We start from the raw sequence: 26,599 nt of genomic DNA on the forward strand, positions 1-26,599 counted from the left end.
AAAAATCCTGGAAAAATCTCAAAAGAATTATGTTGAGTGAGAGAAGCCAGACAAAAAAAAGGAGTACATGCAGTAGGCTTCCATTTATATAAAATTCAAAAAATGGCATTTAATTTATAGTGACAGAAAGCGACCAGACTGGAGATGGGAGATGGGGAGGAAGAGAGGGATGAAGGATCAGATTACAAAGAGGCACTAGGAAACATTTGTGGCGATAGATATGTTCATCTCCACTGTGGGGATGGTTTCACAGGTGTATACACATGTCAAAAGTCGTCAAACTGTTACACTTTGAATATGTGGAGATTATTATGCATCAATTACACCTCAATAAAGCTGAACAGAAAGAAAAAAAGTAAAGTGTCAAGTACTGAACTTTGCAAAACCCTAACATTAAAGGGTAGAAGAAAGAAAAGAAAGCTCTAAAGGAGAAAGGGGAAAACTGATCAGAGGCAGAATAAGAAGCAAATGATTACAGTTATCATGGAACCTATCTAAGAAAGTTTCAGGGGAGTTGTAAACAGTGTTAAATCACAGAGAAACTAAGAAACTTGGTGACTATAAAAACCCAGTGGATTTGGGCATTAGGAGATATGTGTTAAAACAGCAAATTCAGAAGTCACCAAAGAGACAAGTACTGAAGTCAGAATGTCCAGGGTTAAGAGAATAGGAGGTTAATTGAGTATAGCAGAAGGACAGCACTTATCTGAGAAGTATTCAAACAAAAGACAGAGAGAAAGTTGATGCAAGACAGAAGTCCCACTCATTAATTATATGCTCATTTCCTTCCTGCCAACCATAGACAATATACACAGACTTACGTTTTACTGGCATCATAATCAAAGATATTGCATTAAACTACTGTATCGTTAAAGTTTTTTTTCTTCCAGGACCAAAACATTATGACATTTAAATGAAAATATTCCTGAGAACTTTATCCTCCTTTCAAAGTCCAATACCTAAGAAATGGCTGATGGGAGAGGATGCTCTGGTAACAACCCTGTTGAGGACTTGCTCCAGAATTTCTTGTCTGATGATCTCATGGATCTAAAAACAACAGAAGAACCAGTAAAATATTCCTTGGTGACCTTTAGCTTACAGTGGCATCAATGCATGTTAGGCAGAAATTGGATACGGGTAAAACTTGACTGTTTATTTCAAAGACAAATATAATGTGAATCATCTGGAAAGACAGAATCACTCAACTCTACCCTCATTCTGTGCTCAGATGATTCATTAGCAGGGCAAACTACCATGTCCGTTGGCCTAAAAGAGAGATCACATGAAAGTACTGCTCCATAAAAGGTCCAGCTCCAAAGTGGAATAATTCTACTTAGGCATCCACTACACACCAACATTGGTATGTCTGACAGGATGCCTAACTTTTATGTTAAAATTTAAAAGTCTATGAAAATTTCTGGAAACCTAAAAAATGTTCACCAATCTCTTCCTCAGTTTCTAGAAGCGCAGCAGTTGCCTAAAAAGACTTTTGAATTTTCACTTGAATTCTAGTTAAAATTCTTACCTGAACTTGATTGCTTTGAAGTATAATTTCTTTCAGATCTCAGACAAACAGATTATTGGTAGTAAATTATATGCTCTACAGATACTGTGACAAAGCCAACACATGTGGGACATCAAATGGAACCTCCCTGGTTTTAAGGAAGATTAATTTAAAACAAAAGCTACTAAAGTCTCTTATTCGAAGAATGTTCTTAGCCAGATTACTGTTAGGAAGAGTCACTTATATCACCTAACAGACATACACACTCAAGGACTATGATACGGCATTCATGTCCTAGTTATGGATCAGAACACTAGATTTACATTGAAATTAGTCTCCAAGAACATGTTCAGCAGACACTTTTGGCGTGCGGCCACCTTAAACAGTTAAATGTCAAGAAGATGACTTAAAGGAATCACTAGCATAGCAAGGTTGTTTAGCCTCAGATATGATCTAGCATTTTTTTCTACTTGAAAAGAAATTAAGTTTTGAAAGCTGTTTCAGAAATTAAGACTGAGATGATAGTCACAATATGCAATGAATTAAAAAAATGTAAATTCCCCATTTGGGGTTCCTCAAAAACAATGAACCAATAAGCATGATTTTTTAAGCTTGAGGTACTACAGTGACCTAAAAGATTATTTTTTGTATAAGGGACTATCATTAAAAAGAAAAAAAAAACAAACAACAAATAATTTACTGTTGGAGGAAGAAGAGGAAATCATGGGAAAGCTAACTGATATTCAAACTTCTAAGAAACAGTCAGAACAGAAATTAGACTGAATAAAAAACTCATATAAATAAAGGACGAGAAAGTAAGAATTCCATCAAACTGGATCTATAACTTCAATCACTATCCCAATCTCTGTCCCCAGAAGCTGCTACACACTCAAGTCTCCTTGTCCCCCAAACTCCCAGGCAAATGTTACGCCTTATTTATAATAGAATTTCACAAAATTAGGAAATGCTTGCCGAACTCAAGTCTCACCTTAAAAGTTTCCAACAGGATATTAGCTCCAAGCTTACATGCTTGCTGGTTTGGCATTCTAGAAAGACTTGAACTAGTTTCAATGGTTTTTCCATCAGGAATCTTCTTTGGCCCATATAAATCCATTAAAATGAAGCCAAGTTCTACCAGGCCCTGAGTAACATGATCCCAACTATGAACACTGCAACAAAACAAAGCTTAGTTAAAAATAAAAACTTAGTAAGATACCTTACCTTTATATTCATTGCCATGTTACACATTCCCAAACTTGACCTGGATAACCAACACTCTTCACGTGAACTTTTTCTTTCTATGCATCCTTATCTGGCAGAATTCTGAAATTCCCAGTAATGGGAATGTAGGCAGCAATCTCCATTGACAGACAGAACACTGGGAAAATCCAGAAACTACAGAATATTCAAAAATATACAGAAGAAACTGGAATATTTCAGTATACTCACCATCAGAGATTTCCATCCAAGATTTCATGACTAGAAGTTAATTGCTGCTTCTTCTATTCCCCCCATGACACTAACACCACTTACACATATGCTTCCAAGTTTGCCTCCCTCCCTAGACTGAGATTCTCTATGGCAGAGACCATACTGTAGTCATATTTTTACCCATATTGCCTAGCTCAAGGCTGGCATATAGAAGGCATTCAGTAAATATTTATAGTAGGAATATTTATATTCATATCTTCATATAGTCATATCATATCTATAGTATGAATCGATGAATGATCTGGTTTCAAAAGCACGAGCTAAAATTACAAATAACTTTTTGTAAAGCAACAGAATCCTTCGTGATTTTATACCACTTTATGTTACCCACAATAGTGGAAGTGATATAATAACCTTTATATCATTAGATCTATCTGTTAAATAGGAACAAATTATAATGTAGCACCAAAGAATGAAGGAGAGAGTTGTGAATAGATTCTCATAGCATTTCAGCATATTTTATTAATATTCACACTCTGGAGATCTGAGATCAAGCATACAGACTGAACACATGCTCCATTCTTCCTACCCTAAATACCTACAAATGAAAAGATACACACACCTGTATGTGTACATGTCTATATATGGTGTATATATACGATCCATAATAATGTGAAAAAATAAGAGGTGTTTTTGACTGACTAGAAATTATGAAGAATCCTTAAAAATTGAAAGGAATATAAGAACGAAAGAGGAAGCCACAGACCACATAGTGCAAAATGAAGGGGTGGCTCCAAAAGCAGATACCAAGGACAGATACCTTGGGAATTGGAAAGAACCCTGGGACAACTTATGTGGTGACTGGTTGGGATACCCTAGCATGAACAGTTGGGTACACAGCATCCTTCTCTGCCTTCTTTTCCGAGGCCCCACTGCACCCTCAGTTTATGCCAAGAAGCGAGCAAGGACGAGGCCTGCTCTTGGATGGGATCTGTGTGTAGAGGAGCTTGGGCCTGAGAGGCAGAGCAGCACTCTGAAGGATGACAACACGCTGGAGGGATTAGGGAGGCCCCACACCTAAAAGATTAGCCCTTGGCACATCCTACCGCCATCCTCAAATCACAGAGGTGGAGTGTGTGAATAGACAGGGCACTCTCAGACAAACTAATGGGGAGCACCAGAAACATCAATAGAGAGACAAACCAATAACCACCAAATACAGGAAAAAATACCACCTGGAAAGAGAAGCACGAAACCCAACGGAGAGAACTGATATCTGAGGAAAGGCTAACGGAACAAACAGAAGGAGATTTTAAAACTCTAATGAATACCCTCAGAGAAAAAAGAAAGATTATAGCATAAAACAAAAAACAGACTGTTATGGAAAAAGAACCAACTGGAAATTCTGGAAATGAAAAACATGATTGCTGGAATGAAAAACTCAATAGACGGAACTGAGAGTAACGTAGACAGTACAAATTAACAAGAAGAAATACGAAAAGCAGGAAAGAAAATTAAGAGATATGGCACACAGATGAAGAAATTCCAACAACTAATAGGAGAGAATAGAGAGAAAAGGGGGAAGGATTACTCAAAGAACTTAAATAAAAAGAGAAAATCATTACAGAGCTTAGAAAAGACATGAATTCTTACCGTGAAAGGGCACACTAAATATAAGCAGGAATGAATTAAAAAAGAACTGACATAAAAATAAGCTGTGTTAAATTTCAGAACATCAAGCATAAAAATAAATCTCAAAAGTTCCCATGAAGAAAATAGCAGATTATCTACAATAATACAAAGAATCATCAGACTTCATCAGTAATCCTAGGTGCACAAAGACAATAAAAAATGGTTATAAACTTTCTACCAGAATTTTATACTTGGTCAAATTATTGCTCAGGTAAGAGGGCAAAATAAAGACATCTTTAGACATGGAAATACTCAGAAAGTCTACCATCCACAAACCGTATCAGAAAGCATTGCTGCAAAAACTATATACTTATGGCATATTTCCAAGAGAAAAAATACGAGATTCCAAAGATAGAGGTAAGTAAAGAAACTATTAAAATTTACTACAAAGTCTAAGTAAGTGTTGTTTGTTAATTATAATCTTAATAAGAAGGAAGTAGAGAAATAGTGAGTGCACTAAGGTTCTCAGCTTGGAGGGAAGAAGCAATTACAGTCTGTTTGCTACAAAATGTCTATCTTTGTCTAACATGAAAGAGCTCATATATGATTGGTAAATAAGGGAGTAAGTATAACCAGGAGAATGAATTGGTTCACAGGTGATTTTTTCCTAGTACATTAATGTTTTGCACCTCCAAGTATCTCCAGATAAGCACAAAGTATGTCAGCAGAGCTGAACACAGCAAACCTTGGAGGAAGACAGTGCTGTTCATGATGCCCATTACCCCGTTTTCTTCCTTTTGGCTTAGGCCACACGCACAATATTTTTGCATTTTGTCCTAGTCTCCATAATTCAGCCTCAATACTCCCTTACTGTCCCTTTCCAGGTTACCTCAACTTGTTGCTTAAGGTAAAATCTTATATTTACGGAAGTAGAACTTTTATATTAAAAATACATCAGATGTTAACGAGAACTATTGTGATCATTTCACAGTATATACAAATATCAAGTCATTATGTTGTACACTTGAAACTAATATAATGCAATATGCCAACTATATTTCAATTAAAAAAAAGAATATATCTTAGCACTCTGGTTACAAAGGCAAATATATTTTAAGGGTGTTCGACCCTATTTTCCCCACAGGTCCTGTTACTTTTAGAGTGCAATTTTGCAGAACAGAAGATTTTTCATAAGTATACTGTGTTACACCAGAAATGCCATAATTAACTCTAATTATTCTACTAATTAACTCTAGACAGTAACAGGCAAATCGAAATCTAAATATAATAAAATACACCAAATATGCAATAAGCGGGGTCCAAAAATTCGATCACATAAAATGTAGGATGCATTACTTCAAGGTTAATTCGCTGAGTGGGGCAAGCATGTGTGACAAGCCAGCTGGCTATTCTAGGGGGTCTAGTAATGCTATCCAAATCCCTCTCAGTAAGGTTTAGTCCTACCTAGTGGCAATTGCCCACCCCAGCCTAATTATAGATGGAGATGCTTCCAGGTCCAATAGCTAACTGGGACTTCCAGAAGGGCAGCTTTCCAGGAATTTTCTGGTTAGCTAATGCCTGTTTCGTTAGCCCAACTTGAAGAGACCTGGTTGAGGGAATACTGGAGATACAACTGTAAACCTTAGGAAAAAGAAGAACCAGATACAGAGAAGATACAGAAGCTTTAAAGCCTAATGGGTAAACCACTCAGACACAGGGGTTCTATTCTCAAATTTGCCTTGTATGCCAACCTCATGTAAATTCAATCTAAATCAAAATTCCCAGACCTGGAATGAGAGCAACCTTAAATTATGGCTTAAACTATAAAGCTTTAAAATATATTTAATCCACAGACAAAAAAAAACATGACACAGTAAAGACTGTTACAACAGCCAGTGTATATCCTGAAATTAAAATAACGACCAGGATGGTGACCAGTCTTTTCAAAATTTGGTTTAAAATGGATTTGTCTAAACTGCTAATCAATTCAATTCTATCCATCAGCCCCAAACTTCAACAGTTACAGTAAATAAAACTTTTAATGTTTTTTACTCACCTAAAAAAGTCAACGAAGACTCAGGACAATAAAGAGTTGTAATATCACAAAAGGAGCAAAGGCACCTACTCCATTTTTGTATTCTTGCTATCAAGGTGGCCAAGAAATCAGGCCTTGGGATTTAAGGACCTTGTGATACAGGAAAAGCTTGCTTCATCAATTTTAAGGGATAAAACCTTGAGAGGTGAAGTCAACAGTGGTAGTCATCAGTTTTCTCTGATGAGCCATAAGTATGATACCATGTTGCATTTTCTAACACTAAATACCTCATGAACATACTAGGGTATAGTTCACAAACTCACCTATTCTTTACCACTTCCAAGATCATGGCTGAAACAGAAGATCTATGAGGGACTAGATTCTGAAGAAATTTTGAGCCTTGGAGAAGCTGAAGATCCTTGAAGCTCTTTACAATCAAAGTCTTTAAAAGATCAAATACCTAATATAATGAAAGAAATAGGAAAATGAACCAAAAAATAGCTCATGCTATAAAATGTTAACCCTGTAACTGTTTCTACTTGCTGCCATATACTCATATCCCTATGACAACTGTTTCACTAGACAAGTATGATATAAAAATTATGACTTTGAGTGGGAGCTTAAAAGAGCTGAAGACAAGCCTTCCTTAAGAGAGCAAAAGGGCTAAAAATCAATACTAATATTACATACAACCAGGGAACACATATGATAAAAAATGGTAAAGGATTTTATATTTTCTTCCTTGCAACTAACCTATTCTGGTTAATTTCAACTCAAGCAGGGACAATTTCTTGGAAAGCTACAAGATATTAAAACTGCTCGTGGATACCATTTCCATTCTTGCTATCTGGACTGTGTGATGTTTGCACTCTCATTCCCACCTCACCACCTGGCTTACCACACAATAGGAAAGAGAGGTATAAACCAGGCACCTGAAGAAGTCTTCAAGCAGCCCCCACAGAACAGTGTGGGCCTACATGTTTTATCGAGGAAGCTGCTGCTGGCAGGATGGGAGTGGAATTGTTTAGCGAAGAATAACAAAAAAACAGGCCCTTTGCTCCTTATCAACTACAGAAGGAACCAAAAAGTCATTAATAAATACCTGTTCCTCAAATCTTTGTATTCTTGTCACAGAGAGCAGGAGGGCAATGCTGAAGGGACATATATTATTACTGAGATCTCCTTGCTGTCCTGCCTAGAACACACAAACCAAAAATGAGTCATTATGTACATCTTAAAAGTGTAACATAGCCTACTTTAGAAAAAGCTTCTCAAATGGATCAGAAACCTAAATGTAAGAGCTAAAACTATAAAACTTTTCAAAGAAAACAAAGCAGATAATCTTCAGGACCTTAGGCAAAATTCAAGGTGTAGAAGATTTTCTACTATGTTGTCTTCGCCTAGATTTCTTAGATACAACACCAAAAGAATAATTTATATAAAAACAACTTGGGAGCCGGCCCCGTGGCCGAGCGGTTAAGTTTGCGCGCTCCACTTTGGAGGCCCGGGGTTTCGCCAGCTTGGATTCTGGGCGCGGACCTGTCACCACTGTCACGCCATGCTGAGTCAGTGTCCCACATGCCACAACTAGATGGGCCCACAACTAAAATATACAACCATGTACTGGGGGACTTTGGGGAGAAAAAGAAGAAGAAGAAAAAAAAACTTGATAAATCAGACCTCAGTAAAATTCAAAACATTTGTGTTAAAAGACATCATTAAGAAAATGAAAAGATAAGCCACAGAATGGGAGAAATATTTATTTCTCTAATTATATACATAATAAGGGACTTATACCCAGAATATACAAAGAATTCTTAAAACTCAGTAAGACACGCAAAAAATGGGCAAAAGATTTGAATAGACATTTTACCAAAGAGGATATTAGAACAGCTAATAAAGACATGAAAAGATGTTCAATTATCATCAGTCATTAAGGAACTGCAAAGTAAAACCTCAAAGAGATACTGCTTCACACCCATTAGAATAGATATAATAAAAAAGACAGACAATAACAAATGTTGGCCAGGATGTGGAGAAACAGGAACCCTCACACAGTGCTGGTGGGACTGTAAAATAATACAGCCACTTTGGAGAACAGTTCAGTAGTTTCTTAAAAACGTAAACATAAATATATCACACAACCCAGAAATTCCACTTGCAGGTATCTATCCAAGAGAAGTGAAAACACGTCCATACAAAGACTTGCATGTGAATGTTCGTAACAGCATTATTCATAATAGCCCAAAAGTGGAAACAACTCAAATGTCCATCAACTGGTGAACAGCTAAACAAATTAATATATCCATATGATGGAACACTAGTCAACAACAAAAAGGAATGAAATACTGATACATACTACATCACAGATGAACCTTAAAAACATTACGCTAAATGAAAGAAGCCACACACAAAAGATCATATACTGTATGATTCCATTTATATGAAATGGCTAGGAAAGGTGAATCCAAAGGACAGAAAGTAGATTAGTGGTTACCTGGAGCTGGGAATGTGGATTAACTGTAAATGGGCAGGAAGGATCTTACAGGGTGATGAAAACATTTTAAAAGTGGATTATGGTGAAGGGTGTCCAACAAGATAAACTTACGAAAAATCACTGAACTAGTCACTTACAAGACGTGGATTTTATGTCATATAAATTATACCTCAATAAAGTTTAAAAAATAGGTCTTGGAAATGATAGCCAAGAAACAAAAGAAAAAAAGGAATAAATATAAAAATCAAAGATGAATAAAACAGAAAACCAACAAACAAAAATAAAACAGGGGAGTAAAGAAAAAAAATACAATGCTGGTTCTTTGCAAAGATCAATAATACAGCTACAATAACCTAAATAAAAAGAAGAATGCACAAATGCAGAGAAGATAAAACAGCTTTAAAGTCTACCTCATACATTACGGTCTTTCGATATCCTTTTCTACAGAAGGGACCCAGGGCTCCTTGGAGAAATGGCTGATAATCAGGACAGGAGAAGGAAAATCAAGGTGAGCTTTGGATAGCTTATGCCACAAAAGTGCTCAAAGACTAATAGGCCGGCCTGTCAGAAGGAAACAGAAGCCAACTTGAAAGATCCAGTTGGCCAAATATGGGTCACACTCTGAGTAATGCATAATGAGTACTGAATTTAAAAAGGTTCATGGGGGAAGATCCAAGATGGCGCCGTGAGTAGTCCTCTTTGTCTCTCCCCCTTCGAGTCTACAATTATTTGGACACTTATCGCTTGACAAAGGATATCCAGACAGCATCTCAGGACGTCTGAGATACCCACGCAACTATACATCGGAAGGCGGATGGACTTTCCTCCAGGAGGATGTGGAAATAGGTGAAAACTCTCCGACCCCAAAGAGCAGCCTAGTACCCGCAAGCGGCTTTCTTCCAACGGACGCCCCCAGAGGATGTACACACATCTAGGGCAGGAGCGAGCACACAACAGAGGAGCGATGGTGGAAACAGGTGACCAGAACCCTACCTAAACCCCCCGCAATTACTCCTAAACACAGAGGGAAACTTTGGAGTTGCACACCTGAGCCCGCGGGGAGAGTCTCTCCCCGCCATTGGCGGGGAGACCCCGCCTGGTGTTCGCGGCGCCCGGAGAGTCCCAGAGAGAGTCGCTGAGGGTACGGAGGTCTCCCAGCTGCCGTTGCCCGCCCTGTGGGAGTAGGGATTGCCGGAGATCTCGGAGAGGACCGGGGCTGGGGGAACTTTCAAAGGCCGGCTCTGCGACCCGGAGGGGAAGCGCCGGAGCTCCGCCCGGGCAGCAGACAAAACTCTCTGTCTGCCATTAGCAGAGGGGCCACACCGAGCATTCACGGCTCCGGGAGAGGCCCGGAGAGAATCCCAGAGGGCGGGGCAACCCCCAGCTGCCGTTGCCCGCCCCGTGGGACTAGGGATAGCTGGAGATCTCGGAGAGGACTAGGGCTGGGGGGAGTTCCAGAGACCCAGCTTCGTAGCCTAGGGGGAAACCCTACAGGCTCACAGCAGCCTTAGGGAAAGCCTCTGCACAGCACCAGTAGAAGGCACCCAGCCGCCAGCCACAAGGCTGGAAGACCCCAGGGCAAAAGCAGCATAGCTAGGTGAACTAACCACAGACTGTAGAAGATGCCAATAGCTCTCCTGCGACCCATAGAGGACAAGTGAGATTTTGTGGGTGCCAACAGCAACGGAGCGACAAATATAAGTGATCCCACCCCTGGCCGCTGGAAAAGTCCATAACACCATTGCAGACCCCAAGGAGAGAGCACATCTAGGTGGGCTGCAACAGTAGGCACCAGCAGTCTGAAGCCCCCCTGTGACGGCCCCCATGGCAGAGGAGGGAATCCAAAGGGCCACTGTGGCTACGAGGGGGGGCCCAGGCCCAGTTAGCAACTGCGGACAGGGTTCCTGGTTGGTGCAGTATAAACAGCTGCTCCCCCACCGCAGCAGCTGAAACAAGTGAAAGGAGCAACTAAACTCTATCTCCATGCGGAGGCACAAATCAACAACATCAAGCAATATGAAAAAATACATTAAATCTCCAGAACAGAAAGAAAGTAACAAATACACAGAAAACAATCCCAAAGAAAATGAGATATATAACCTAAATGATGATGACTTCAAAACAGCCATCATTAAAATTCTCAATGAGTTAAGAGAGAGTTCTGACCGACAACTCAACGAGTTCAGGAGCTATGTCACAAAAGAGTTTGATATGATAAAGAAGAACCAAACAGAAATATTGGAAATGAAGAACACAATAGAGGAGATTAAGAAAAATCTAGATGCTCTGAACAGTAGGGCCGATAATATGGAGGAAAGAATTAGCAATTTGGAAGATGGCAATATAGAATTGCTGCAGGCAGAGGAGGAGAGAGAAGCAAGACTAAAAAGAAATGAAGAAACTCTCCGAGAATTATCAGACACAATTAGGAGATGCAACGTAAGGATTATAGGTATACCAGAGGGAGAAGAGAAGGAGAAAGGGGCAGAAAGCCTATTCAAAGAAATAATGGCTGAGAACTTCCCAAATCTGGTGAGGGAGATGGATCTTCAGGTGACAGAAGCCAAGAGATCTCCAAACTTTATCAATGCAAGAAGACCAACTCCACGCCATATAGTAGTGAAGCTAGCAAAAGTCAACGATAAGGAGAAAATACTAAGGACAGCCAGGCAAAAGAAACTAACCTACAAAGGAACCCCCATCAGGCTATCAGCAGATTTCTCAGCAGAAACTTTACAGGCTAGAAGAGAGTGGAATGATATATTCAAAAATCTGAAGGACAAAAATCTACAGCCGAGAATTCTCTACCCAGCGAAAATATCCTTCAAATACGATGGAGAAATAAAAACTTTCCCAGATAGACAAAAATTAAGGGAGTTCATTGCCACAAAACCTCCTCTTCAGGAAATCCTCAGGAAAACCCTCATTCCTGAAAAATCCAAAAAAGGAAAGGGGCTACAAAACCAAGAGCAGAGGAGATAAGTAGAAGGACAACAACAGAGAGTAGCAGCTCTACATCAGAACAGATTAAACCATGGGACGAGAAACAAAGGAAATTGAAGAAAACCGGAAAACAAAACATAATATGGTAGTGGTAGGCCCCCACATCTCAATAATCACTCTAAATGTAAATGGATTGAACTCCCCAATCAAAAGACACAGAGTGGCAGGATGGATCAAAGAACAAGATCCAACAATATGCTGCCTCCAGGAAACACACCTCAGCCCCAAAGACAAACACAGACTCAGAGTGAAGGGATGGAGAACAATACTCCAAGCTAATAATGAACAAAAGAAAGCAGGTGTCGCTATACTAATATCAGACAAGGTAGATTTCAAAGCAAAACAGATAAAGAAAGATAAAGAGGGACAGTATATAATGATAAAAGGGACTCTCCACCAAGAAGACATAACACTTATAAATATATACGCACCCAACACAGGAGCACCAAAATTTGTAAAGCAACTCTTAAGAGAACTAAAAGAAGACATCAACAACAATACAATAATAGTAGGGGACCTCAACACACCATTAACACCAATGGACAGAACATCCAGACAGAAAATCAACAAGGAAATAATAGAATTAAATGAAAAATTAGACCAGATGGACTTAATAGATATATATAGAACACTTCATCCAAAAACAGCAGGTTACACATTCTTCTCAAGTGCACATGGAACATTCTCAAGGATTGACCATATTTTGGGAACCAAAGCAAACATCAATAAATACAAGAGAGTTGAAATAATATCAAGCATCTTTTCTGATCATAATGCTATTAAACTAGAAATCAACTACAAGAAAAAAGCAGAGAAAGGTGCAAAAATGTGGAGACTAAACAACACGCTTCTCAACAAACAATGGATCATTGAAGAAATTAAAGAAGAAATCAAATTTTATCTGGAGACTAATGAAAATGAGAACACGACATACCAAATCATTTGGGATGCAGCAAAAGCAGTCCTAAGAGGGAAATTCATCGCAATACAGGCTCACCTCACTAAACAAGAAAAAGCTCACATAAGCAACCTCAAACAACACCTAACAGAACTAGAAAAAGAAGAACAAACAAAGCCCAGAGTCAGTAGAAGGAGGGAAATAATAAAAATAAGAGCAGAAATAAACGATATTGAAACAAAAAAGACAATAGAAAGGATCAATGAAACAAAGAGTTGGTTCTTCGAAAGAATTAACAAAATTGACAAACCCCTAGCCAGACTCACCAAGAAAAGAAGAGAGAAATCGCAAATTAATAAAATTAGGAATGACAGAGGAGAAATCACAACAGATACCAATGAAATACAAGAGATCATAAGAGAATACTACGAAAAACTATATGCCAACAAATTGAACAACCTGGAAGAAATGGACAAATTCCTAGACTCCTACAATCTCCCCAAACTGAATCAGGAAGAAATGGAGAATCTGAATAGGCCAATCATGAGTAAGGAAATAGAAACAGTAATCAAAAACCTCCCCAAAAATAAGAGTCCAGGACCAGACGGCTTCTCTGGAGAATTCTACCAAACATTCAAAGAAGACTTAATACCTATTCTCCTCAAACTGTTCCAGAAAATTGAGAAAGATGGAGAACTCTCTAACACATTCTATGAAGCCAACATCACCCTGATCCCCAAACCTGACAAGGACAACACAAAGAAGGAGAACTACAGGCCGATATCACTGATGAACATAGATGCAAAAATCCTCAACAAAATTTTGGCAAACCGATTACAGCAATACATCAAAAAGATTATACACCATGATCAAGTGGGATTTATACCAGGGACACAGGGATGGTTCAACATCCGCAAGTCAATCAACGTGATACACTACATCAACAAAATGAAAAACAAAAACCACATGATCATCTCAATAGATGCAGAGAAAGCATTCGACAAGATCCAACACCCATTTATGATAAAAACCCTCAGTAAAATGGGTATAGAAGGAAAGTACCTCAACATAATAAAGGCCATATATGATAGGCCCACAGCCAACATCATACTCAATGGACAAAAACTGAAAGCCATCCCTCTGAGGACAGGAACAAGACAAGGGTGCCCACTTTCACCACTCCTATTCAACATAGTACTGGAGGTGCTGGCCAGAGCAATTCGGCAGGAAAAAGAAATAAAAGGAATCCAAATAGGTAACGAAGAAGTAAAACTCTCGTTGTTTGCAGACGACATGATCTTATATATAGAAAACCCCAAAGAATCCACAGAAAAACTATTAGAAATAATCAACAACTACAGCAAAGTAGCAGGGTATAAAATTAACGTGCATAAATCAGTAGCATTTCTATACACTAACAATGAACTAACAGAAAAAGAACTCAAGAACTCAATCCCATTCACAATCAGAACGAAAAGAATAAAATACCTTGGGATAAACTTAACCAAGGAAGTGAAGGATCTATACAATGAAAACTACAAGACATTCTTGAAAGAAATTGACGATGACATAAAGAGATGGAAAGACATTCCTTGCACATGGATTGGAAGAATAAACATAGTTAAAATGTCCATACTACCTAAAGCAATATACAGATTCAATGCTATCCCAATCAGAATCCCAAGAACATTCTTCACAGATATTGAACAAACAATCCTAAAATTCATATGGGGCAACAAAAGACCGCGAATTGCTAAAGCAATCCTGAGCAAGAAAAACAAAGCCGGCGGAATCACAATCCCCGATTTCAAAACATACTACAAAGCTACAGTGATCAAAACAGCATGGTACTGGTACAAAAACAGGTCCACAGATCAATGGAACAGAATTGAAAGCCCAGAGATAAAACCACACATCTATGGACAGCTAATCTTCGACAAAGGAGCAGAGGGCCTACAATGGAGAAAAGAAAGTCTCTTCAACAAATGGTGCTGGGAAAACTGGACAGCCACATGCAAAAGATTGAAAATTGACCAGTCTTTTTCACCACACACCAAAATAAACTCAAAATGGATCAAAGACCTAAAGATTAGGCCTGAGACAATAAGTCTTTTGGAAGAGAATATAGGCAGTACACTCTTTGACATCAGTTTCAAAAGAATCTTTTCGGACACTGTAACTCCTCAGTTGAGGGAAGCAATAGAAAGAATAAACAAATGGGACTTCATCAGACTAAAGAGCTTCTTCAAGGCAAGGGAAAACAGGATTGAAACAAAAAAACAGCTCACTAATTGGGAAAAAATATTCACAAGCCACTTATCCGACAAAGGGTTAATCTCCATAATATACAAAGAACTCACACTGCTTAACAACAAAAAAACAAACAACCCGATCAAAAAATGGGCAGAGGACATGAACAGACATTTCTCAAAAGAAGATATGAATATGGCCAATAGACACATGAAAAGATGTTCATCATCGCTAATCATCAGGGAAATGAAAATCAAAACTACACTAAGATATCACCTTACACCCGTTAGATTGGCAAAAACATCCAAAACCAAGAGTGACAAATGTTGGAGAGGTTGTGGAGAAAAAGGAACCCTCATACACTGTTGGTGGGAATGCAAACTGGTACAGCCACTATGGAAAACAGTATGGAGATTTCTCAAAAAGTTAAAAATAGAAATACCCTATGACCCAGCCATCCCATTACTGGGTATCTATCCTAAGAACCTGATATCAGAAATCTCAAGAGTCCGTTGCACCCCTATGTTCATCGCAGCATTATCTACAATAGCCAAGACGTGGAACCAGCCTACATGCCCAGAAACTGATGATTGGATAAAGAAGATGTGGTATATATACACAATGGAATACTACTCAGCCATAAAAAAAGACAAAATTGGCCCATTCACAACAACGTGGATGGACCTCGAGGGTATTATGTTAAGCGAAATAAGCCAGTCAGAGAAAGACGAATTCTATATGACTCCACTCATAGGTGGAAATTAGTATATTGATAAGGAGATCTGATCGGTGGTTACCAGGGAACAGGGCGGGTGGGGGGAGGGCACAGAGGGGGAAGTGGTGTACCCACAACATGACTAACAAAAATGTACAACCGAAATCTCACAAGGTTGTAATCTATCATAACATTAATAAAAAAAAAAAAAAAAGGTTCATGGGTGCATAACGATATTCAAAAAAATAGGGGGAGGGGAGGCTCTTTTTAGCCAGCTAATAATGTAGTAGGAATGATAGAATTAAAAATTTCTAATTTTAGTTCTACCATTTTGCAACTCTCAGTATAATTACTGATTTAGATCAAGAATCATCAGATGGGAAAACCAAAACCACTGTGTGAAAGGTTGCTGAGGAAAAAGATTTTCACATGATCTCAAATTATGATCCCATGAATTATTTTCTAATTACAAGAGGAAACCTATATTCTTGCAAATAAAGACAACTGACAATCATTGTCTTAACCAAATGATTTAGCATCAACAGTAGTAGGATAGCCAGATACTATGAGCCTTCTGATGTAATGCAATAGAACAACGGTTGGCAAACTATAGCCTGTGGGCCAAATTCAGCCCACTGTCTATTTTTAAACAGCCTATGAGCTAAGACTGGTTTTAACATTTTTAAATTGTTGGGGGGAAAAAAATCAAAGGAAGAATAATATTTCATGCCACATGAAAATTCAATAAAATCCAAATTTCAGCGTCCATATAGTGTCATCAGTACACAGCCACACTTAGTCATTTATTGTCTCTGGCTGCCTTCTTGCTACAAGGGAAGAGCAGAGCAGCAGTGAGAGACCATGTGGCCTGCAAAGCCTAAAATAGTATCCGGCCCTTTACAGAAAATTTGCTGACCCCTACAAGAGAAAGTACACATCACTTATCAAGTATTCTTGCCAAAAATGTTTAACTTGAATCTGATCACGAGGAAACAACCAAATAAATCCAACAATGTGAGACACAAGACAACTGGGTTGGATGCTTCAAAAAGTTCAACTAAAAGGGGCTGGCCCCGTGGCCGAGTGGTTAAGTCTGTGCGCTCCACTGCAGGCGGCCCAGTGTTTCGTTGGTTCGAATCCTGGGCACGGACATGGCACTGCTCATCAAACCACGCTGAGGCAGCGTCCCACATGCTACAACTAGAAGGACCCACAACAAAGAATATACAACTATGTACTGGGGGGCTTTGGGGAGAACAAGGAAAAGATAAAAAATCTTTAAAAAAAAAAAAAAGATGTTTAAAAAAAAAAAAAAAAGTTCAACTAAAAGATACTAATCCTTACTCTTAGGAGACGCATGCGGATGTATTCAGGCATTGAACTGTCATAATTTCTACTTTTAAATGGTTCAGAAAAAAAGAACGTACATGAGAGAAGGTGAGATAAGGTCAACATGGCAAAGTATGTAATAAATGGTGAAATCTAGGTGAAGGGTATACAGGCATTCATCATGCTATAGTGTTTCAACTTTTCTGTGGGTTAAAATTTTCAAAATAAAATGTTGGAGGAAAAAATAAGTCCTTTATATACAACTTTTCTTTAAAAGAGTTAAAAATACTTCTAATTTTACTTCACAAATATTTAATGATGAATGATACAGCTTCACAAAACCCCATAATATACTAATAGAAATAGGCAATATCCCCAATCCATAAATGGCATAACAGAAGTCAAGGTTTAAGCTCACAAAAGATAATGATGGAGTTAAGAGAAAATTTTGAGTTTCCTGCTGAACAGTCATCTTTTTTTTTCTTCTTAAACATTTAGAACAATTAAGGTATGGTTTTAAAATGGAACCTGCTTATGACTGTAGTGACATCATATATTTTCCACTTTAAATGTAAAAAGAGATCCTCTGGACCCAAGGTCCTTCTACAATATTTCTATTTGTTTCTTGTCATTAACTGCCATAAAAGAGGCTTGACTCAAACATCCCTCCTTCATAAAGAGATCCCGGATCACCTTAACAGTTTGATGCTACCTTTAAGTGCTTCAGGAGTTCTCTGCCTAGTTCACAGTCCAATTTGATGGCAAACACAATGTGTAGAATAATGGTGCCTTCCACGTGACGAAGTTCACCTGATGGCACAGTAACAAGATCCAACAGCCTATAAGATTCAACAGAATGGTATGAGCTATAGTTTGAGCAAGAGAACAGTGCAGAAGCTCAGATAAACAAGTAGACAACTCAAGCTGAACTCATATGTTCACTGGAGGCAGGCAGTTAAGTACGAATTCTGCTGCCTCATTTTCTGCTCCTTTTTACAACAAAACTTTCTCAAAGAATTGTCTATTATCATTATTTTCACTTCTTTACCTCTTCCAAGTTAAACACAGTTCAGTTAGGCTTCTTCCTTACCCTACTCTTCCCCCAATGCTTTTCGACTATTCTTGCAAGGGTTACAAATGACCTCTATGTTGCCAAAACCAATAATCAAGTCCCATCTTAACACCTCAGTAGATTTGACACAGTTGACCACTTTTTCTTGAAAACACTTTCTTCTCCTAGCTTCTGGGGCATTGTCACTGGCCTCTTCTCAACTTTTTGTGCTGACATCCTCCCGTTAAGTGGTGGAATGCATGAGTTCAGTCTTGGGTTTCTTTTTTCTTCTCTTCACGATTTCCCTAGGTGACTCCATGCAGTCCCGTGGCTTTAGTTCCTTCCATACTATATCTCCAGTCCTGACCTTTCCCTCTAACTCCAGACTGCCTGCTCAACACCTCCATATGGGATGCTAATATACATCTCCAACTTAACATAGCCAAAACTGAGTTTATTTTCCCCTAAACCTGCTTCTCTGTCAGTATTTCCTAACTCAGTATATAAGACTACCTTACAATCAATTGCTCGAGCCAAGTAACTAAGAGTTATTCTAGATTACATGCCATAGGCTGCAACAGGATTAATGACATGAACTCTGCAGCCAAACTGCCTGGATTCAAATCCTAGCTCCACCACTTCATGGCTATAGAACCTCAGGAAATTCCTTAATTTCTCTGTGCCTCAGTTTCTGCACCCATAAAATAGAGGCAAAATAGGGTTGTTGTGAGGTCTAAAGCGCTCACAACAGCACCTGGCACAGAGTAAGCACTTTACAAATATTTGCTTTAAAGAAATCCTCTTTTTCAGACATGCCGTGCTGTGTCCTGCCTCTGTAGTAACTGTTCCACTAACTGAGATTGTTCTTTTCCCTGATCTACATATTGTGGCTCTTCTCCTTCAGGCTTCAGGTAACAGAGCACCTTCTCAGAGAGGTCTTCCCTGACCACCCAGTCTAAAGTAGCTGTGCTGTCACTGTCACATCACTCATTTGAATTATCCACATAGCACTTTCCACTCTAATACTTTTCTTGTTATTTGTTTATTTTCTGTTCTCTTCTCACTAAAATTTAAGCTCCATAAGAGCAGGGATCTTGTCTGCTGGTTCATCACTGTAGTCTCAGGGCCAAATAGTTCCTGGCAGAGTAGACACTTAATAAATAGCCTTTAAATTTGCAACTTACAGAACAATTATTGCTATTTTCCTGGAAAGGTGCAAATGAAAGAGTTGAAGAGGTTGCATCATTCTTTTAACTTTATTACGGAGCAGCTAGGAGAGAATCAGAGAAGCTCTGTGCTGAGGTGAAGGTAGGGACTGAAAGGTTAAATAACAATGAAGTAACTAAAATACACAATAAGATGATGAATTTGTAAAAAACAATCTTATTTCTCTACTATATTACTCACTCATCACCACTCTGCTCCTCATTGTGCTGCTTATCCAGCTCACTGAAGAAACTTATGATTCCTTCCAAAACCTTCTTTCTGCTTCCCTGGAAACATATACAATAGGTAAGGGCTCCCCATAAAAGATACAATCACCAAGTTGAACTTAAAAGTACTTTTCAACTTAAAGGATTCTCCAGTATAAATTTAAATAGATAAACAAATTACAACCTTGAGTCACACTAAGAATTTATAGAACACTTTCATGTTGAAATTGGGTTTGAAATACATCTTAGCGTCAGATTTAAGGGACCTACAGTACACCCTTTCTGAGATCTTTATCCCTTTTACTACTATACACACACACACAAATGTGGTAGTACAAGAGATAATGTATGTTTTCCTTGGCTGAGGAGCATGACCTTTTTACTGGATCAAATCATCATACGTGAAATGAAAGCATCTCTGCCCTAGTAGGTAAACAAAGAGTATGAATAACCTGAATGGCCCTAACTGGTCATTCCACTGGAGTTTAAAATAAAACAACTTTTTATTTCTACCTTTGAGGAGAGGACCAGAAGCTGATAGACCAAAGGTGGTATTTCTTGAAGATTCAACTTGGAGAACATCCTCAACACTTTTTCCATCACAAATTCCATCTCTTCTGCAGTCAGAGGGACATCCCTGTGGATCAAAGATTCTAAAGGCCAGAGTCTAAAAGCTATGGCCTACTTTGGGAGATATTACAATATTATAACTGTCCCTTTTGATTTTTCTCTAGCGGAGAACCTTAAAGAGGACCAATAACCCTACCTAAATAAAGTCAGTTGGAAAAAAATGATAAAGTTATACTTTAAATAAGAAATTAAAGCAAAAAAGGGGGTAGGATGCTGTAACAGAAAACAGAGGTACCAAGACTCTTACTCAGAGGAGTGGTATTTGAGCTTGATACATTTCAACTTACAGCAGCTAAGTTCACAAAGCAAGAGAAGAAGAGAAAAGGGAACGATGATGCTTACCTGAACATGGAGGTGAGCTGGATTACATATTGTTGATTCCATCTGGTTAAAGAAAGTGACAAAGAATATGAAAGTTGATCTCATTTTAACTTATTTACATATTAATTGTAAAATTAGTTAGGAATAAAAAAACAAGGCCACTTCAAGTTTGATTTGGTACCACTGGGAAACAAGATCAAAGAAATGAGATTTAAAAGAATAAAATGACAGCTTTTAACCTATCAGATGGCAAAATCAAAGTCTGACAATATTCAGTGCTGGTGAGATTATGAGAAACAAAACACTCTTCATATACTGCTTTAAGGGGTGTACACTGATATAATCCTTCTGAGAAGACAAGTTGGCAAGACTTACCAACTTTAAAAATACACATTACCACAGACCCACCCAACATACTATCAGAAATATACCCCTTGTACATGCTTATAAAAGGTCACCCAGATATACAAGGATGTTCATGGCAACACTCTTCTTTTTTATTGTGGTAATACTGGTTTACAACATTATATAAATTTCAGGTATACATCATTTCTATTTCTGTGTAAATCACATCATGTTCACCACTCAAAGACTAATTACAATCCATCACCATATACATGTGCCTAATCATGCCTTTCACCCTTCTGCCTCCCGCTTCCCCTCTGGGAACCAACAATCCAATCTCTGTCTCTATGTGTTTGTTTGTTGTTGTTTTAATTTTCTATTTATGAATAAGATCATACAGTATTTGACTTTCTCCCTCTGATTTACTTCGCTTAGCATAATATCCTTAAGGTCCATCCACGTGGTCACAAATGGCAAGATTTCCTCTTCTTTATGGCTGAGTAGTATCCCACTGTGCATATATGTACATCTTCTTTATCTATTTGTCCCTTGATGGTCACCCAGGTTGCTTCCAAGCCTTGGCTATTGTGACTAATGCTGCAGTGAACACAGGGGTGCATGTATCTTTATGCCTTCATCTTTTCATGTTCTTTGGATAAATACCCAGCAGTGGAATAGCTGGATCATATGGTAGTTCTAGTCTTAATTTTTTGAGGACTCTCCACACTGTCTTCCATGGTGGCTATACCAGTTTGCACCCCCACCAGCAGTGTACAAGGGTTCCCTTTTCTCTACATTCTCTCCAACACTTGTTATTTCCTGTCTTGTTAATTATAGTCATCCTGACGGGAGTGAGGTGATAGCTCATTGTGGTTTTGATTTGCATTTCCCTGACAATTAATGATGTTGAACATCTTTTCATGTGCCTGTTGGCCATCTGTATATCTTCTTTGGAGAAATCTCTGTTCAGATCTTTTGCCCATTTTTCAATTGGGTTGTTAGTTTTCTCGTTGTTGAGATGAGTTCTTTGTATATTTTGGATATTAACCCCTTTTCTGATATATGGTTTGCAAATATCTTCTTCCAAATGTTAGGTCATCTTCGCTTTGTTGATGGTTTCCTTTGCTGTACAGAGGCTTTTTAGTTTGATGTAGTCCCATTTTTTTATTTTTTTCCATTGTTTCCCTTACCTGGTCAGACATGTTACTTGAAAATATGCTGCTAAGACCTATGTTGAAGAGCATACTGCCTATGTTTTCTTCTAAAAGTGTCATGGTTTCAGATCTTACATTCAAGTCTTTAATCCATTTTGAGTTAATTTTTGTGTATGGTGTAAGATAATGGTCTACTTTCATTCTTTTGCACATGTTGTCCAGTTTTCCCAACACCATTTATTGAAGAGACTTTCCTTTCTCCACTGTATGTTCTTGGCTCCTTTGTTGAAGATTAACTGTCTGCAGATGTATGGGTTTACTTCTGGGCTTTCAATTCTGTTCCATTGATCTGTGTGTCTGTTTCTGTGCCAGTACTATGCTGTTTTGGTTACTACAGGTTTGTAGTATATTTGGAAATCAGGGAGTGTGATACCTCCAGCTTTGTTCTTTTTTCTCAGGATTCCTTCAGCTATTTTGCTGTTCCATGTAAATTTTAGGATTCTTTGTTCTATTTCTGCGAAAAACGTCATTGGAACTTTGATAGGGATTGCACTCACTCTGTAGATGCAATACTTTTTTTTTGAGGAAGATTAGCCTTGAGCTAACATCTGCTGCCAATCCTCCTCTTTTTGCTGAGGAAGACTGGCCCTGAGCTAACATGCATGCCCACCTTCCTCTACTTTATATGTGGGATGCCTCCCAAGCATGGCTTGCCAAGCGATGCCATGTCCACATCCAGGATCCGAACCGGTGAACCCCAGGCCGCTGAAGCGGAACATGCACACTTAACCGCTTTGACACTGGGCCAGCCCCCACAACACTTTTTATAACAGCAAAAGACCAAATAACCAAGTATTATTTATTGGGGAAAAAAAATCTAACATTTGAAGATTAGCCAAATAATCTAACAGACTACTATCGAACTATCAAAAAGAATGACAGAGTTGTATATGCTGACATGAACAGATGTGTTCAATGAAAAATGCAAATGTTACAATGTATTGAATAAACTCTTGTGTAATTAAAAACAAATAAATGGATAAATACAAGTGTGCTGATACATGCCTAAAACTATTTATGTAAGAGATCTTATGTAAAGAACCATAAAAGCAGTAATCTCTGCCTTAGATAACCTTGGGTATTCCCTTCCAGTTCTTCTTAATATACCCAAGTGTAATAATAGTATTACATAACTTAATATTCTCTTTATTTCACTGACTATAGAGTAAGAATTTTCATCTTTGATGTACATCTTTATATATTTCATTTTTAATGGGTATCAATTTCATGGAGTGGCCCTACCTTAATTTACATAGCTTACATACCATAATCTACATGTGTTTATTACTGTATGCTTAAGTTGGTCACAAGTTTCTATGTTGAACATGTTCATGTATGAGGATTTTCTTATATGTTAGAGTCTTTCCTCAGAGTAGATTCCCATATTTCTGGTTTAAAGACACAAACGTCACTTATATATCCCACTCTCTCAAAAAAATATAAAAGATATAGCAGCAGGGTGGCTTCTCAACCTTAAGGACCTTGAGACTCTAAGTAACGTTAGAGGACTAAATTGCTGTGTTAAAATAGACAGTCATGTAAATAGAAACTATATGTATAGTCCTAGAAAATATGGTAAATAATCTCTCTCAGTAATTCATTACAGACTAAATGGTTTTATAGTGGTACAGTATAAACAAAAAAATGGACTAAAAACTTCAGTAATATAAACTCCTAAGGTAAATGGTAACTCTCTTTTTGGCCACTTGTAGTCCTGAGAAAGTTCTACACGTTAATGAGAAAGACTCACCTGCCAGAACAGAGGGCATTAATCAACTGCTTCTTACATTCTTCCCCATTTAGTTCACCTAGAAATGCAAAATACACTGAGAAATAAATGTGATTAAGTGAACAGAGAAAAAGCCACTAGAATTAGAAGGAAATTACCTTTTCCATAAGCCAGATTTTCCTTTTTGGTAGCAAGAGCCGTGAGAATGATGGGTAGTAACTCCAAAGATTTTCCATTCATTAGGCTGCCTTCTTTGATAGCACCAACAAACTCATTGGCTAATTCAACCAATAATGGTCCCGGAAAATTGTGAGCCTAGAAGTTTACGGGATAAAGAAAATGTTAAGCAGATATCTGAATATTTGATATCTCTTCCCAAGAAATAGTCTTCTGCTGAGTTAACAGAGTTGACATTGAAACCCAGAACTGGTCCTACAAGGGATTCAGGGAATCATTCTGCTCTGATATGAACTTATAATGGTAAAGGGTTTCAAAGTCAGAATCCTCTGCCAGGTCCCTAACGTTTTCAGATATGCCAACTCTTCAAAGAGAAACATGTCCATGATACCAGAAGTGTAAACATCTAGGTGGTTTATGGCCCATCCAGCAACTATTTTGTTTTTTAATAATAGTTCTTATTTATAAATAGGAACTATGCTAGGTTTGGCACATTTAAGTTTTCCCTCCCTCAACAAATTACAAACTCCTTAAAATCCACCCAAAACCAAAACAGTTTCTGTTTTCTGTCTTACCTCCAGCATTAGTAATCCTATGATCTCAGATGCTACTTCTTTGTGCAAATCCCCTGATTCCACCAACTGGATACAACAAGTGTATATCTTAAGTCTCCTAAGAGCTCCAGCTTCCACAGAGCAGGGCGAACCTTATTGTTTTAACAAGTGGTACAGAAACAAAGAAAGAAATAAGGAAGAAGTCTTACAAAGTTGAAGGGCAAATAAAAACAAAGAGCTTTGTAGTTTAATATATAAATAGAATTATCAAATTGCTGATTACTATGGTGTTTAGAACAGGAATATTTAGGAGCTCTGAAAAAGTATTTAATTTAGGCTGGTGACTGAAATGTCATCTTTTCTTCTTCCACCTATATCATTAACTTTTATAATAATTTCAAACTGCAGAAGGAGGAATACCTTGTAATACATCTTATCGCCTTTTCTGGATTCTGAAACCCAAATTAAATGTCTTTAACATCCTTCAGCTCAAAACTTCATCACTGAGTGACGTCAACAGAAATGGCAGAGTAAAAAAGACCTTGTAAAATCCTCTCCTCTATAAAAGCAACAAGAACACACAAAAATAGTGAAAATCACCTTGTTTGGAACTCTGGAAATTAATCAAAGGCTTGCAACAATCCAGGGAGTGTTTAAGAAAAACAGTTGAATTTCAGTAAGAACAGTGAGCTTTGTGGCATTTTAACAGCTTTCATCGCATAGTCCCCCAACCCTGTAGTCTTTAAAACCAACAACCCCACAGTCATGGTGAAAGCCAACAGTCTAGCAGCCTCTGGAGGGGACAGAATATGGTTGGAGCTCCTCTAAAGCCCAATTCCCAGATAACTGTCATTATTTGACCTGGCTGGCTGTTTCCTAGAAATTTTCACTAGCAAGCCTCGTCTTTATTTGACCTGAGAACTTGCCCATTGCAAACAGCCTTTTACCAGGTGCAGTTGTCTAAATCAGTTGCAACTGATCAATATTTTAGTTTCCCTGAGGCAGCAGTAACAGTTAGGAAAGCAACAAGCTGACCAAAAAACTTAAAAGGAAATCCTAGAGAAGACGTGCATAAGGAGCTTTGAAACATTCTGACACATTCCTGAGACTCTAGAAAGCCAGGCAGATACTCAGGGCTATGCACATGGACAGGGCTGTGGGTATGACCAGGCAAGACCCAAGAAAACCCTAAGCTCCCATCTCTTGCTGACCTTGAGGTTCTGCAAAAGCAGAAAGGCTAAGGAGAGATTATAAACTACTTCCTGAGCATTGAAGGTGTGCCCCTGACATGCATAGGGCCCCTCAGCAAAGGCTGGGAAGCTCCCTGGTTCCAGGCATTTAAGGAAATCTTTGCCCAATCATTAGCTGACTGCAAAGTTAACCAAGCAGAGACTTCAGAGGCCACACACAACAGTGCCCATACATAACAAATAATACATTTTAGAAAATTAGTTCAGAAGAACCACTATAAAAACAAAAGGAACACCAGAACAGCAACAACAGATCTAGGGGAGGAGAATGGTATCTGATTTCCAGAGTTCCCACAAAATATCATTTAAAATGATCATTTTTCAACAACAAAAAACCCCATAAGACATTCAGGGAAACAAGAGTATGGTCCATACACAGGAAAAAAGGAATCAATAGAAACTGTCTCTGCAAAGAGCCCAAATGTTAAATTAACTAGACAAGGATTTTAAATCACCTATTTTAAATACGACCAAAGAACACAAGGAAACCATGTCTAAAGAAATAAAGGAAAATATAAAATGGTGTCCCACTAATTAAACAGAAAATATCGAGAGAGACAGAAATCATAAAAAAGAACCAAACAGAAATTCTGGAATTAAC

At 38.2% G+C, this 26,599-nt stretch overlaps 1 protein-coding gene across 10 annotated transcripts in view; it reads right to left on the minus strand.

Moving 5' to 3' along the window:
* Window positions 1–26,599, minus strand: part of FANCI (FA complementation group I) — a 90,577-nt gene that overhangs the window by 43,626 nt on the left and 20,352 nt on the right. For 7 of the 10 annotated variants that reach the window (XM_005602791.4, XM_005602794.4, XM_070266738.1 and 4 more), the window contains 11 exons: window positions 24,770–24,900; window positions 24,176–24,332; window positions 24,039–24,096; window positions 20,751–20,792; window positions 20,292–20,415; window positions 19,753–19,838; window positions 18,007–18,133; window positions 7,705–7,797; window positions 6,926–7,062; window positions 2,493–2,673; window positions 960–1,047 (listed from right to left, as the gene is read on the minus strand). In XM_005602791.4, coding sequence (XP_005602848.3) covers window positions 960–1,047; window positions 2,493–2,673; window positions 6,926–7,062; window positions 7,705–7,797; window positions 18,007–18,133; window positions 19,753–19,838; window positions 20,292–20,415; window positions 20,751–20,792; window positions 24,039–24,096; window positions 24,176–24,332; window positions 24,770–24,900 — 1,224 coding nt within the window. Of the gene's footprint in view, window positions 1–959; window positions 1,048–2,492; window positions 2,674–6,925; window positions 7,063–7,704; window positions 7,798–18,006; window positions 18,134–19,752; window positions 19,839–20,291; window positions 20,416–20,750; window positions 20,793–24,038; window positions 24,115–24,175; window positions 24,333–24,769; window positions 24,901–26,599 lie in introns of all 10 variants that reach the window. The other 3 variants (XM_070266726.1, XM_070266719.1, XM_070266720.1) reach the window with 1 other exon arrangement.

The sequence above is a fragment of the Equus caballus genome, chromosome 1 (assembly GCF_041296265.1).
Source record: "Equus caballus isolate H_3958 breed thoroughbred chromosome 1, TB-T2T, whole genome shotgun sequence".
NCBI classification, from domain to species: Eukaryota; Metazoa; Chordata; class Mammalia; order Perissodactyla; family Equidae; genus Equus; species Equus caballus.